Raw genomic sequence first — 13,212 nt, forward strand, 5'->3', positions numbered from 1 at the left:
TTAAATAGAGAGAGTGAGGGAAGTACCCATGGTCACTCCCCTGACCGCCTGCTCAGACCTGTGGTGCCACAGCTTTGCTGGTACACAAAGCCCTCAGCCCGGTTTCCCCATCTCCAACAGGCCTTCACCACTGCTTCTCCGTTCGCTACCCTGTTCTTCAAGGCGGCATCCTGCACTACCTCTTACTGCCTATTTCCCTGGGAAGCACTGCCATGACCCATGGAAACAACCATAACCACAATTGCTGCTATTTACTATCACCAGGGCTCTTGCATCCCTGGTCTCCAAACGCTCTGTGGCACCCGCTGCAAACCCCCTACATTCTGCCTTAGGTCTTCCTAGAATTTGCTGGGAACACAGAAAGTGTTCTGCCCCGCAGAGCAGCAATGAGAGGCAGAGAAGATTGTCTTTCCAGTTTGCTAGTTGGCAGAGGACCTAAGCTTCTGAGGGATGGACTGAAGGGGCAGAGGGAAGCCTCTTGGCCTGTATTTATCACATTTATCAAACAGTCCATGTCAAGGGGCAATGGTGGGATGGCGATATGCAGGTGCTGATGTAGAGAAACCCCTCAATAGAATACAATCTGTTTCTTAATTGAGGTTACTTCCTTCTACTTTTCAGGAGGGTTTTTTTGTTTTGTTTTGTTTTGGTTTTGCTTTTTGGTTTTGTGATGAGATTTCATTTCATTCTACATCTTCATAGGAAGCTAATACAAAATTAGAAAAAGCTACCCCGGAGGCAGTTATTTAGATGCAACTTTGAACTAGGGAACTTTTACATAAATTTTTAAAGCTTAATAATTTTGTGTATATTTCAGTGATAAACGTGTGGAATGTTAGCTGCAAATCTTAGCAGGACTAAGGTTGTAACTATATGCTGAGCCTTAAAACTGTTGCAAAAAAGTCAATTACATTGGTAAATTTAAAATACTTATATTTTTTGAACTTCAGTATAAGAAAATACAAACAAAATTAAGAGACAACTCAGAGACAGGAAGAAGAAATCTGAAAATACTATAAGCAAATGGTTAGTGTCTGTAATTAATTCGACAACACAAAATTTAAAAAGACAAATATCCAACAGAAGAATGAACAAAGACTACGAAAGCACAATTCCCAGAAGAGGAAATCAAAATGGCCAACAATCCAAAGAAAAGTGCTCAACGTCACCAAAAATCAGGAAAATAAAAATTAAAACAAGATGCCATTTCACACCAATCACATTGGGAAAAATGTAAAAAAGTCTAACATTACTAAGCGGAAAAAAGATACGGAACAACAAGAATCACATAAACCACTATGGGGAGGTATAACTAGGCACATTCTGAAAAGCAATTTGGCAAGATCTGGTAAAAATGAAATACTTATCTATGGAGTTTCAGTACTGCTCTTAGGTTTGTATGTGCCTAAGATAATATTGTATCATACAGAAATGTTAATTTTAGCAACATTTTATTGTGGTAGCAAAAAATTTGAAATAACCCAAGTGTTCATCAATAGGATATTTGACAAATACTTTTTTGTTCATTGATACAATGTAATACTATGCAGGAATAAAACTAAACCTATATATATATCCAGGAAAAAAATTCCCAAGTATGTGAAATAAGAAAAAGGCTGCAGAAATATACACAGTAGAAAATGATACACACAACATAATTAAGTTACAAAAATGTTTAAAGCATGTGCAACAAGGTTGTATTTGTTTACTATACATGCATATGTAGCAAAAGTATAAAAACATGAATGGGACACCAAGTTTAGGATAATGGTAACCTCCTAACATCGGGGTCTTAAAGGATAGAGAGGATTTAGACAGCAAGTAAAGTGGCGAGGAATGAATAGGCATCATGATCAAGGAAAATAATAGAAACCAAAACACTTAGCTAGATCTAAGTCAAACAGGTACAGCTACATAAATATTTATTATACAATTTACACATCATCCAGAAGACAAATAGCCTGTGAAAAGAATAGATTCTACCTCAAAACCAAAAATTTGAGCCGAATATGACCAAAAAATATATACCTTAGTTTTAATTTCTTTCTCTCTGAAATAAAATTTAAGCAGACAGCCCCCTATTTACTTACGATATCACTGGCCCACAGGTCTACACTATTCATTGCATGTTGACTAAATTGGTGTCCATAATTCAATTCTGGCCCTTTGGATAATTTTTTTCAAAAGGTTTTAAAATAGGCCTGGCAATTCTCATTTAGAGTAACTCTCATGCTTATCTGTAATTTTGTGAAGAATGTTTTGAAGCTGCTTTTAAAACCTGTGCTAATGGTCCATTGGTTGTTTCTAAGGTTTCCCAGCTATGAAACCAACAGTGAAGGTGAAGAGATTATGGAATTTGAGGATACTTTTATTATTATTAGAATAATCTCCTCTGTTTCTCCTTGCTACAAAGAAAATTACCGAGATAAAAATGTAGCAACTCCAATTTTCTCAGCTAGCTTTGTAAGAGACTTACCGTTCAAGTCATTTCCCAACTGTTTTCTAAAATCTAAGAAAGCAACAGACACCTTATTAAGCAAGTGGTTAATGTTTACTGTACCAAGGATACTCAGTTTTCATAGATATGATTTTGTATACTTTATTGTATACAAGGGCCAAAACATTTTAATGTAGACCTTTTTATGCCCCATTTTATTAGGGACAGTGTACTTATTGTGGCTTGGATAAGTGGAAATTTTGACTAAACCTTGGACTATTAAGTTTCCAAATTGAGGACAAAAGTTCATGTTATAAAAGAAACAGATATCCTCATAGGTTCCCTGGGCCTCCTTCCTTCCTGAGTCAACTACCTTCTGCCAGAAGAAGGTAATCAAAGATGAAGTAAGGTCAGAGATTAGAGTGAGGTCAGAGAAAAGCTGCAATTCATGGATAGGATGGGACAGGCACGGACCATTATCTGGGAGACAAACCATGTGTATAATGGGGAGATAATCTTTACCTTCTCGTCTTAGAAAGGGCTATTCTAGGGGAAACTTCTACTTGTCTGCTGACAATTTACTTGCCACTTCAATAATCTGCATCTTGCCCTGGCTGGTGTGGCTCAGTGGGTCGAGTGCCAGCCTGTGAACCAACAGTCACTGGTTCGATTCCCAGTCAGGGCACAAGCTGGGGTTGTGGGCCAGGCCCCCAGCTGGGGGCATGAGAGAGGCAACTGATGGACGCACCTCTCACACATCGATGTTTCTCTCCCTCTTTCTCCCTTCCTTCCCCCCTCTCTAAAAATAAACAAATAAAATCTTTTTTTAAATTAAAAAAAATAGTCTGCATCCCCAAATCTGTGATTTTTCTCAAAGCTATTCACTCTCTGTTAAACAGAGAGACCTGGCTGCTAAACAGTGGACCTATTTTCTATTTAAATGTCAAAAGGACAGTACCCCTTCATTTTATATGCTCCTGATTATGCATTTATTATGCAGTGGACTGCAGTGTATTTGCAGCCAGAGTGTTATTCCTGTTCTCAAGTTACAGACTGCATCGAACATTACCTACGTCTAACTGTCCCCTCAGAAAATGATTTCATCTGCTTATCAAGAACTCCTTAGTGATTTTAAAGATCTCCTTAAGTGCTACTATAGTTGTAACAGACTTCAGGCACTTACAATATATGACATGCAACATATATAACAGTCACAAAATTTTCAAACAATCCAGGAATGAAGAAAATAAATGTCTCTGGTAATTGGTGTCATTGGGAAAATCTGCTGCACAACTTGCTAATAACTTTGGAAAAGAGCAATTTTATATTTTGATGAGGCCATTTTGACCCAGCTACACTGCATTCCAAACAACGTGGAGACAAATTTTATGATTCTAAATTATAAAGGTTTACATTTGCATTTATGTAACGTTCAAACTTTTATATTAAATATATCCCTAACTTAATACTGTCCCAGTATTACATGTTATTTACTTACTGTATTCTACTTAAAACATGCACCTACCTGCAAGGTAATTTTCATTAAAATGACTATTCTAAACTTGAAATTCTTCTGTATGAGAAAATAAAACTTGCTACGCATTATTTAGGGATACCTAGAAACTCACCTCCTCCATTCTACTTACTCATTAAATAAACATTTAGGGTCTCTGCTACGATGATCACTAAGTATCTCTGGGTCCCAGTGGCAAACTTTTGTTAAAGATTTGACAGATGAAAGACAAAAGAAATGCAGTTCTTACTACAAATCCAGTGATCCTATTCAACAACTGAAATGATTCTCCTCTTGCCCTGGCCTGGAGGCTCAGCTGGTTGGAGCTTCCCGTGCACAAAACGGTTTCAGGCTTGACCCCCATCTGGGCAAATAGCTAGGTTGTGGGTTCAGTCCTCCGTCGAGGTGCGCATGGAGGCAACTCATCCATGTTTCTTTCTCCTCCTATCAGTGTTTCTTTCACACACACACTCTCTCTCTCTCTCTCTCTCTCTCGCTCTCTCTTTCCCCTTCCTCCCTCTCTAAAAAAATCAATAATATACTCTCACGTGAGGATTCAAAAAAAAAAAAAAAAAAACAACCCAGAAATGAGTCTCGTCTTTTAAGTATCACTTTTAGGGGAACTGTTCCAGGAGTCTGAAAGAACTGAACTTCATTTTTTAAAGAAAGGTTTTAGTAATTAATGAGTAAGTTAAAATAGGAGTATCAGACAGGCACTCTGAGCGCTAAATTCTGTTGGAGATTGAGTGGACCGAGGACAACTGTCGGCCAGACGAGCTCTAATCACAGCTCCCACAACAGCTGAACGCCTGGTTTTGTTCAGACCATTTTCCTCGTGGGTGCCTCGGCTGTCTAGTCTGTAAAATGGGGTAATTTAGTAGTAACCTGCCTACACAACGCTCCTTTGAAGTTCACTAATGAATGCTCTCCTGGGTGCACTTAAAACTATTAGATGCTACAAAAATATTGGGTACGACTTATAAAAGAACACGGCGATCTACACCTGCTGGTGTTAATTAAAGCCCTAACAGCGCCCCACGCCCAGCCCGGACCCTCCCCCACCCGCGCCCGCCGCACGTCGGAGCTTACGTGGGACCTCGCGTCCAGCCGGGCTGCGCTCCCCGCACCCGCGACGCCCGCCCGAACCCGACCAGACAAAAGGACGCGGTGTGGGCGCCCACCGGCCGCGCAGGGGGTGTGTGCCGACCTCCCAGCAGCCGCCCGGAGCTGAAACGTGCGGGACGCGGCTCCTCCACTCCGACCTGCGGGCGTCGCACACCCCCGCGCCCGCCCGCCGCCCGCCACGCCCCCGGCGCCCCGCCCGGCCGCGGCTCCGGTCCCCGAGTAATTCCACCCTGTCTCCGGGCGCTCAGCGGCCGCCGCGCAGCCTCAGGTGCGCAAGTTAAACCGTCGCCGCTGCACCGAGGCCGGGGCGGGAGGCGGCGGGGCCTCCCCGGGCGAGCGCCGGCTGGAGCCGCCGCGGCCGGGCGGGGCCCAGGCCGGAGCCCCCGGGAGCACGCGCCCCGGGCCGCCGCCCCTCACCTGTCCCCGCGGCCCCGAGCCCGGTCTCGGCGCCCCGGCGCCCGCGGGCCGGCTCCGAGCGGGGCTCCGCGGCGGCCAGGCCGGTTCGGCGAGACGGGAAGCGACAGGAGCCAAACCCCGCGGAAGGCGCTGGAGCGGCCCCGGGCGCCCCACGGCCTGGTGCTCGGCGTCCCGGCCCCCTCGCCGCCGCCGGCCCGGCTCACCCGCGCCCGCGGATCCGGCCCGAACCGCGCGTGGGCGGCGCCGCGCCCTGACCCCGCGCAGACCCGCGAGCGGCGCAGCCGCGCGCGCAGGCGGCCCGTGGGAAAGTTCTCCTCTCGCTCTCCCCCGTCCTCTTCCCGGGGCTGCAGGGGTGGCCCTGCGGTCCCCGCGGCCTCGCCCAGCCCCTCCTGGAGTTTGCATCGCCCACCTGCTGGGTCTGTCCCCAGGGCGTCCTCACCGTGCGCCGCAGTGCCCGAGACTCTTCCCAAGGTGGCACCACTACCTGGGTTGAGTTTTCGCTTCTAACATCACTCCCTAAATTGCTTACCTTTTTGCACCTAAGGTTCCACCTGTGTGCGACTGAGATTAACCACTGACGTGTTCCTGACAGGTGACACTGGGCAGGTGAGGTGATGACAAGGAGGTAAATCAAAGCGCTTATTCAGAGAGCGAGGGGGGGCCGCTTTGAGTAAACACTGACTTGTTAGCAGTAGTAAACGCTGCATTCAGAGCAATGAAAATAGATGATCAAAAGACTGTAAATAAGGTTTGGAATATAAACACCAAGTTTTATTAGTTGGCTTCAGGAAGGGGAAGGAAGCTAAGGGTGAACCTCGAAAAACTACCCAGCTTTTTCTGCCATACAGAAATTTTCATTTGCCTTAAGTAGCTTATTTGGAGTCTTGTCTCAAGACTAGGGCTCTATGAAATAATTTCCCACCTGAAAATCCGATGAAATCGATAACAAAACCAAACAAAGACATGACAGGGAAACATCAGACTCATATTAACACAAAATCCACGACAAAAACTAGCCAAGCAAATCCAGCAACATAGAAAAAAGCATTTAACAGCACGACCAAGAGGGATTTAGCTAAGGAATGCAAGGTTGGTTTAGCAAACAAAATTTACCAGTGTGATTCACTTACAATAAAAGAAAGGATAAAAACCACAGTATCATCTCAATGTATGAGAAAAATACATTTGACAAAATTTAGCACGTTTTAATGAAAAACACTCAACAAACTAGTAATAAATGGGAAATTCCCCACAACCTGATAAAGGATACCTTTTTTTTTAATTAACATCATATTAATGGTGTAAGAATGAATACTTTCACCTAAGATCAGGAATAAGACAAGGATGTCCATTTTGCTACTTTTATTCGACACTGTACTGCAGGTTCTAGCTCAGGCAATTACACGAAGAAAGCAAATTTTTAATAGTAAACAGAGCAAATAGAAGAAAGAGAATTATTAAAGGGAACCAGGACAACAGTTCTCAGAACTGAAGGGCAACAGGATGCGAGCTCTCAACTCAGCTCAGTGGATAAATATCTAGACCAGCGTGTATTCTTGGGAGGTTTCACACACATGAGTTGGAAAGGAGATCTTAGTAGCTTCCAGGGTGAAAAAAAATAGGTCACTTATGAAGATTTAGAAATTGAAACAACATTGGATTTTTTGACAGAAACATAAATAAAATATTCTGAGGGAAAAGAATTTCCAATCTAGAAAGTAATGAGGTTAAAAAAAAGTTTCAGATATTCAAAGTTTTAAATATTCTTTTCATGCAGGCTTTCTCAGAAAAACAGTTGGAGGATGACCTCCTCCACTGCAACAAAGGAGTGACGAAGGAGGCCTAATGGAAGAGGTGAAGTTTCCGCTGAAGACAACCGTGGTGGGCAGAGAGGACCCCCCAAAATGGCCACACCTCAATCCTGCAACCCACAACGTGAATCTGTTACAGTACATAGCAAAAGGGACTTTGCTGATGTAATTAGTTATAAACCCAAATAGGGAGAGTGTCCTGGATTATCCAGGTAAAGCAATCTAATGACATAATCCTTTAGAAGCAGAATATTTTCTCCAGCCGGAGTCAGAAAGATGAAATAGAAGGTGTCAGAGCGATTTACAGCCTGAGAGAGACTTGACCTTCCACTGCTGGAGGGAGCCAGCCACACAGACATCACAAGAGAGAATGCTGGCGGCGGGCAGAAGCAAAGACCTGTGAGGTTACCAGTGCTTTTTATTTTTAAGAAATGGATTTTTAGAGGTATAAGGTTTGTTACAAACAGGGCTGAAAGAAGACAAGAGAAAAAGTCTTAATGCTTTCTAATTAAGGAATGTACATTAGCCTCCTGTTTCCTATGAAGTCATAGAATAAAGTCAGGAAATGATAGGGTTGACAAATTTGGCAAATAAGAACACAGGAGACTCAGTTCAAACAGAATTTTGAATAAAATTTTAGTATAGAAATGCTTATACTAAACAACGTTTGTTGTTAGAAATTAAAATGTAACTGGTCTTCCTCGTTTACATAGCAACTTAAAAAGTGAACCCTCAAAACAGTGGTTCTCAACCTTGGCAGCCCATTGGAATCTCCTGAAGGGCTGGAGAAAATATCCATGCCCCATGTCACCTGGTATAACTGCATCAGAATTTCTTGGGGTGGAGCCTCAGGCGACTCCAATGCATGGTCAAGACTGAGAACAAGAGCCGGGAGTTGATTTGCGCCAGTCTGGTGAACTGAAAACAACCTCCCCTATAAGTTTACGACCTGAAGTGAAGAGACACAGTTCTCTACAATAAAGATCTCATCAAATATTTATGTTAATTTTGAATTACAAGGGAAGAGTATGATTTTCAATATTTCAGGAAAGATCTTTCACTTTTTTGAAAAAAAGTGAAACAGCTTCATGAATATAAGATACCAAATAAGTACTTTATGTACTAGGTAGTTGGTATCTAAATATTTACTAATATTCTCTTTCATCTCACCAGATGGAATGGCAAGCTGAATACATTGTCATTTCAAAGTACCTGTGTCAATAGTATTTGAATTACTCTGCAGTTGAGTTTTACAACCTCTGGCTTTGGCTGTAATCTCCAGAAGAAACTGAAATAAAAAGTATGGTTTGGATACTTGCATCATAAATAGATACTGGCTGTGATTTAAAACATCACTTTCCAAGCTGTGACTGTCCTCTGGGCTGTTAGCATGTGTTTTACATTTTTGGCCACCCTTCTTGTGCCTCCTTATGACCTTTCTTTGTGGTATGTGTGCCCTTCCTATTTCCCTGTGCACTTTTGATATGATAGACCTGGAAGATAGAACTTGGTAGCTGAAAGGTGGAAAACAATGAAGAAATAAATTTTTAAGCTGCCAAATGCATTAAAAGTTTACTTGCAAAATGACTAAGGGAAGAATGCTCTGCACCAATCATATGTGTTTATGACTCTATGGCAAATCTAGGCAACTCCTGTTAGGGATGTACTGTGTGTCTGCTTTGGTACTTAGGTTGAAGGCACAGAAATAACCAGCTGCAATATCCCGGGTGTGTGTAGAGTGTGGCTCCATTTCCTCCATTGTCCTATTTAATGTTCCAAATCCCAGTCCTCTACTCAGAGCTGGATTCTACGGCATTACATGCCTGTTTATAAAACCAAGAGGTCTGCTGTCTCTCTTCTTCTTAGTTAGATCTTTTGTCCCTTTCCACAAGAAATCCAGCCACACCAGGGATATTGTCATCTTTGTAGTCTTCTGGATCTCAGAGAATCACATTGCACCTCACACAACATATCACTTCAAAATGTCACTTGGCTGTCCCTTCCAGCCACGTAATCGCTGGACTCCTCTTTTTGCCCTCCCCACCTCACAGGTCTCAGCTCAGCACCCACCCCCCACGCTGGTTTGGGTGTGCCTAGCCCCTTCTCCCTCAGGTATTTCAATCTCTCCTGTCTCTCTTTTTCCTTCTGCAGAGATATTTGGGAGTTTTCTAGTTTATACCTCTCAGAGCTCACCAACAAAGGACCCACAGGTACTAGGGCCCATTCTCCTTGGCCACTGGGAGATAATAAATGTATAATGAATGAATTTATAACAAATATTTTTACTGTGGGATACTTATACCATTTTCTCAATCCACATGGAAAAAAATCAGGATATTTTCTAAGTGTCTCAATGCCACCACAGGGAATTAAATAGTGTTGGGATGAACATAAAATTGGGTTTATCACAGAGGCTATTCCCTAAAACACTCATAGGTGAGGCTGGAGGGGAATATAAAATAAGAAAACGGGGAAAAATAGAGGGTTGAAGGGATACATTGGTTTCGAAAGGTTGCAGGGAAGGCAGACACTTTCTTCCCTGAAAATGCTTCATGATATAATAACCTATGTTATTTGAAAAGAGTTAATAAAGGGCGATCCAGCAATAGTAAGGACAATTAATCTGCCAGTGAAGAAATAGTGTGATAAGTAAGTGTATTAGTTTTAATCCATAGGACATTTGGTTAATAATTAAAATAATAAGTAATCTGGACTTCTGGTCAAGATGGAGGCTCAGGTAGACATTCTTCGCCTCCTCGTGCATCCACAAGAAGAATCACACCTAACCTTAGAATAAAAAACACCCAGAACTGCCAGAAAATTGAACTGTATAGAAGTCTGACAACCAAAGATTTAAAGAAGCCACATTCATCCAGACAGGTAGGAGGGACAGAGTCATGCAGTCAGGGCAGAGAGGATGCAGTGTGGTGCAGGGAGGTGGCAGCAGCGGAACAGGTGGTCCCACATTCACATGTGGTGCATAAAAATCAGGAGGGATACAGTGGGAGTAAGCGATCCCAGCCCCAGGCCAGACCGCACAGTGCAGGGTTCCAGTGCCGAGAGGATAAAGCCTCATAACTCCTGGCTTTAAAGGCCAGTAAGGTATGGGGCAGCAGAAGAAACTGCCGGTGTCTCAGGAGAGTCCATTAAAGGGCTCACATGGACTTAGAATGTACACAAACGCACTCACTCTGGCAATCACCTCCAGGACAACAGCTAGAAGACTGCCAGTTGCATACATGAAGTGTGTGGAATGACTGGAAATGGGGCAAGTGCTGGGCAAACCTCCAGAAGCCAGGCAGTGGCATTGTTCCCTCTCCAACCCTTCCCACCACACAGAGCCATAAAGTGGTGAAGTGGGTTGTCTGGTGAACACCTAAGGCTCCGCCCCATACAACTTAACAGGTGCACTAAGACAGGGAGTCAAAGCAGCTCTACCTAATACACACAGACAAACACAGGGAGGCTGCTGAATTGAGGAGATAAAGAAATATGGCCCAAATGAAAGAACTGAGCAAAACCCCAGAAAAAGAAATAAAAAAAACAGTCAGCCAACCTATCAGATGCAGAGGTCAAAACACTTGTGATCAGCATGCTCAGAAAACTCACTGAGGATGGCAACAATATAAAGGAAGAAATGAAGGTCGCACTAAGTGAAATAAAGAAAAATCCACAGGGAACCAACTGTGAAGGGAAAGAAGCTGGGATTCAAATCAATGATTTGGAACATAAGGAAGAAATAAGTATTCAATCAGAACAGCAAGAAGAAAAAAGAATTAAAAAAAATGAGGATAGTATAAGGAACCTCTGGGACATCTCCAAATGTACCAACATCCAAATCATAGGGATGCCAGAAGGAGGAGATAAAGAGCAAGAAATTGAAAACTTATTTGAAAAAAATAAAGAAAACTTCCCTAATTTGGTGAAGGAAATAGACATACAAGTCCAGGAAGCATGGAGAGTCCCAAACAAGTTGGATCCAAAGAGGATCACACCTAGACATCATAATTAAAATGCCAAAGGTTAAAGATAAAGAGAAAATCTTAAAAGCAGCGAGGGAAAAGCAGAGTTACCTACAAAGGAGTTCCCATAAGACTGTCAGCTGATTTCTCAAAAGAAATTTTGCAGGCAAGAAGGGACTGGCAAAAAGTATTCAGAGTGATGAAAAGCAGGGACCTACAATCTAGATGACTCTATATAGCAAAGCTATCATTTAGAATGGAAGGGCAGATAAAATGCTTCCCAGACAAGATAAACATAAAGGAGTTCATCATCACCAAGCCATTATTACATGAAACATTAAAGGGACTTATTTAAGAAAAAGAAGAAGATCAAAACTATGAACATTAAAATGGCAATAAATTCACCACTATCAACAACTGAATCTAAAAAAACCAAACTAAGCCAACAACTAGAACAGGAACAGAATCACAGAAGTGGAGATCACATGGAGGGTTATCAGTGGGGAGGGAGAAGGGGGAAAATGGGGAAAAAGGTGCAGGGAATAAGAAGCATAATTGGCAGGTACAAAATAGACAGGGGGATGTTAAGAATATTGTAGGAAATGGAGAATCCAGAGAATTTATATGCATGACCCATGGACATGAACTAAGGGGGGATTGCTGGAGGGAAGGGAGGTATGGGTAGAGGGGGGCAATGGGGGAAAATGGGAAGCAACTCTAATAGCATGATCAATAAAATATATTTAAAAATAATTAATAAAGCATCCACATACCAGAAATATTTAGCTAGTGTTTGATAAAACAACCAGAATGACCATATTTGTCTTTGATCCATATCAAGAGGTTTGACAATCACTATATGATGATAGAAATGATTCTTCATTCATGTTATTGATGGTGTTCAAAGTATGCAGATTGGCAAAAAGAACTTTGCACTTAATTCCACAGTGGCATGAACACAAAATGAGAATCTAGCAATCCCGCGAGGCTATGCTGTTGAGAAGAGCTTGACTCTAAACCTGAGGACTCCATCCAGTTACATGTCTAGACGTGTCTGGAGGCATCTATTGTCTGATCTGACCAGAAAGCAGGCAGAACCCTGCACTAGAATATTGGCCGATCTGCCCTGAGTGAATCCTTCCTACAAAATGCTTGAAAGGACAAAGGACAGGGACATCAATGAATTTATAGAATAGGTTAATCATCTTTTCTTCCTCCCCAGTTTTTTTTATTATGGTAATATACACATGAAATTTACCACTTAAACCATTTTTACAGTTTAGTGGCATTAAATACATTCCTAATGTGCCGCCATCACCACCAGATATCTCTAGAACTCTTTCCATCTTAGAAAATTGAAACTATGTACTCATTAAACAATAACTTTCTAACACCTCTCTACTTTCTATTTCTATGATTTTGACTACCTAAAGTACCTCATTTAAGTGTAATAAGGCAGTATTTGTCTTTTTGTGACTTGGCTTATTTCATTTAGCATAATGTCCTCAAGGTTCACCTATTTGTAGCATGTATTAGAATTTCCTGCCTCTTTAAGGCTGAATAATATTCCATTGTCACAATTTTTTTTGGCCTACTTGTTTCTAATATTTGTAGGTGTGGCAAATTTTGCTTTCATTGTGATATTCTATCTGGTAGCAAGACTTTGGGGGAGGCGGCCTATAGTCCTTCCATATCTCTGAACCAGGCTACTGCTATTTACCAAAATTAGCTGATAATTAGGAATGATCAAATTGGCTTAATCAGTTCTCAACATTTAGTTTATAATCTTTAATATCTTTAAGTGCTTATTTGTTAAATGTCAAGATTATAAGCCAATTCTCACAAAACATGTAGCCATATTTAGTGAACAGTTGTTTTATGTTAAAGTGAGCTAATTGTCAGCATTAAAAAAATCCTTATTAAGTTATTTGATTATTGGTTTTATTC

The 13,212-nt window shown here is 41.9% G+C and overlaps 1 protein-coding gene across 5 annotated transcripts in view; it reads right to left on the bottom strand.

Moving 5' to 3' along the window:
• The window catches only part of RNF180 (ring finger protein 180), a 154,578-nt gene extending 148,647 nt beyond the window's left edge, over positions 1-5,931 (bottom strand). Inside the window, exon 1 of one of the 5 annotated variants that reach the window (XM_045186417.2) lies at positions 5,902-5,931. Coding sequence is in view for 2 of the 5 variants with exons in the window: in XM_053913303.1 (XP_053769278.1) it covers positions 4,201-4,314 (114 nt within the window). In the remaining 3 variants the exon portion in view is untranslated. Of the gene's footprint in view, positions 1-4,200; positions 4,332-5,039; positions 5,234-5,492; positions 5,656-5,901 lie in introns of those variants that run through there. The other 4 variants (XM_053913307.2, XM_053913305.1, XM_053913303.1 and 1 more) reach the window with 4 other exon arrangements.
• Between the last annotated feature and the right edge of the window lie 7,281 nt (positions 5,932-13,212).

This window comes from Desmodus rotundus, chromosome 1, assembly GCF_022682495.2.
Source record: "Desmodus rotundus isolate HL8 chromosome 1, HLdesRot8A.1, whole genome shotgun sequence".
Taxonomy (NCBI): Eukaryota; Metazoa; Chordata; class Mammalia; order Chiroptera; family Phyllostomidae; genus Desmodus; species Desmodus rotundus.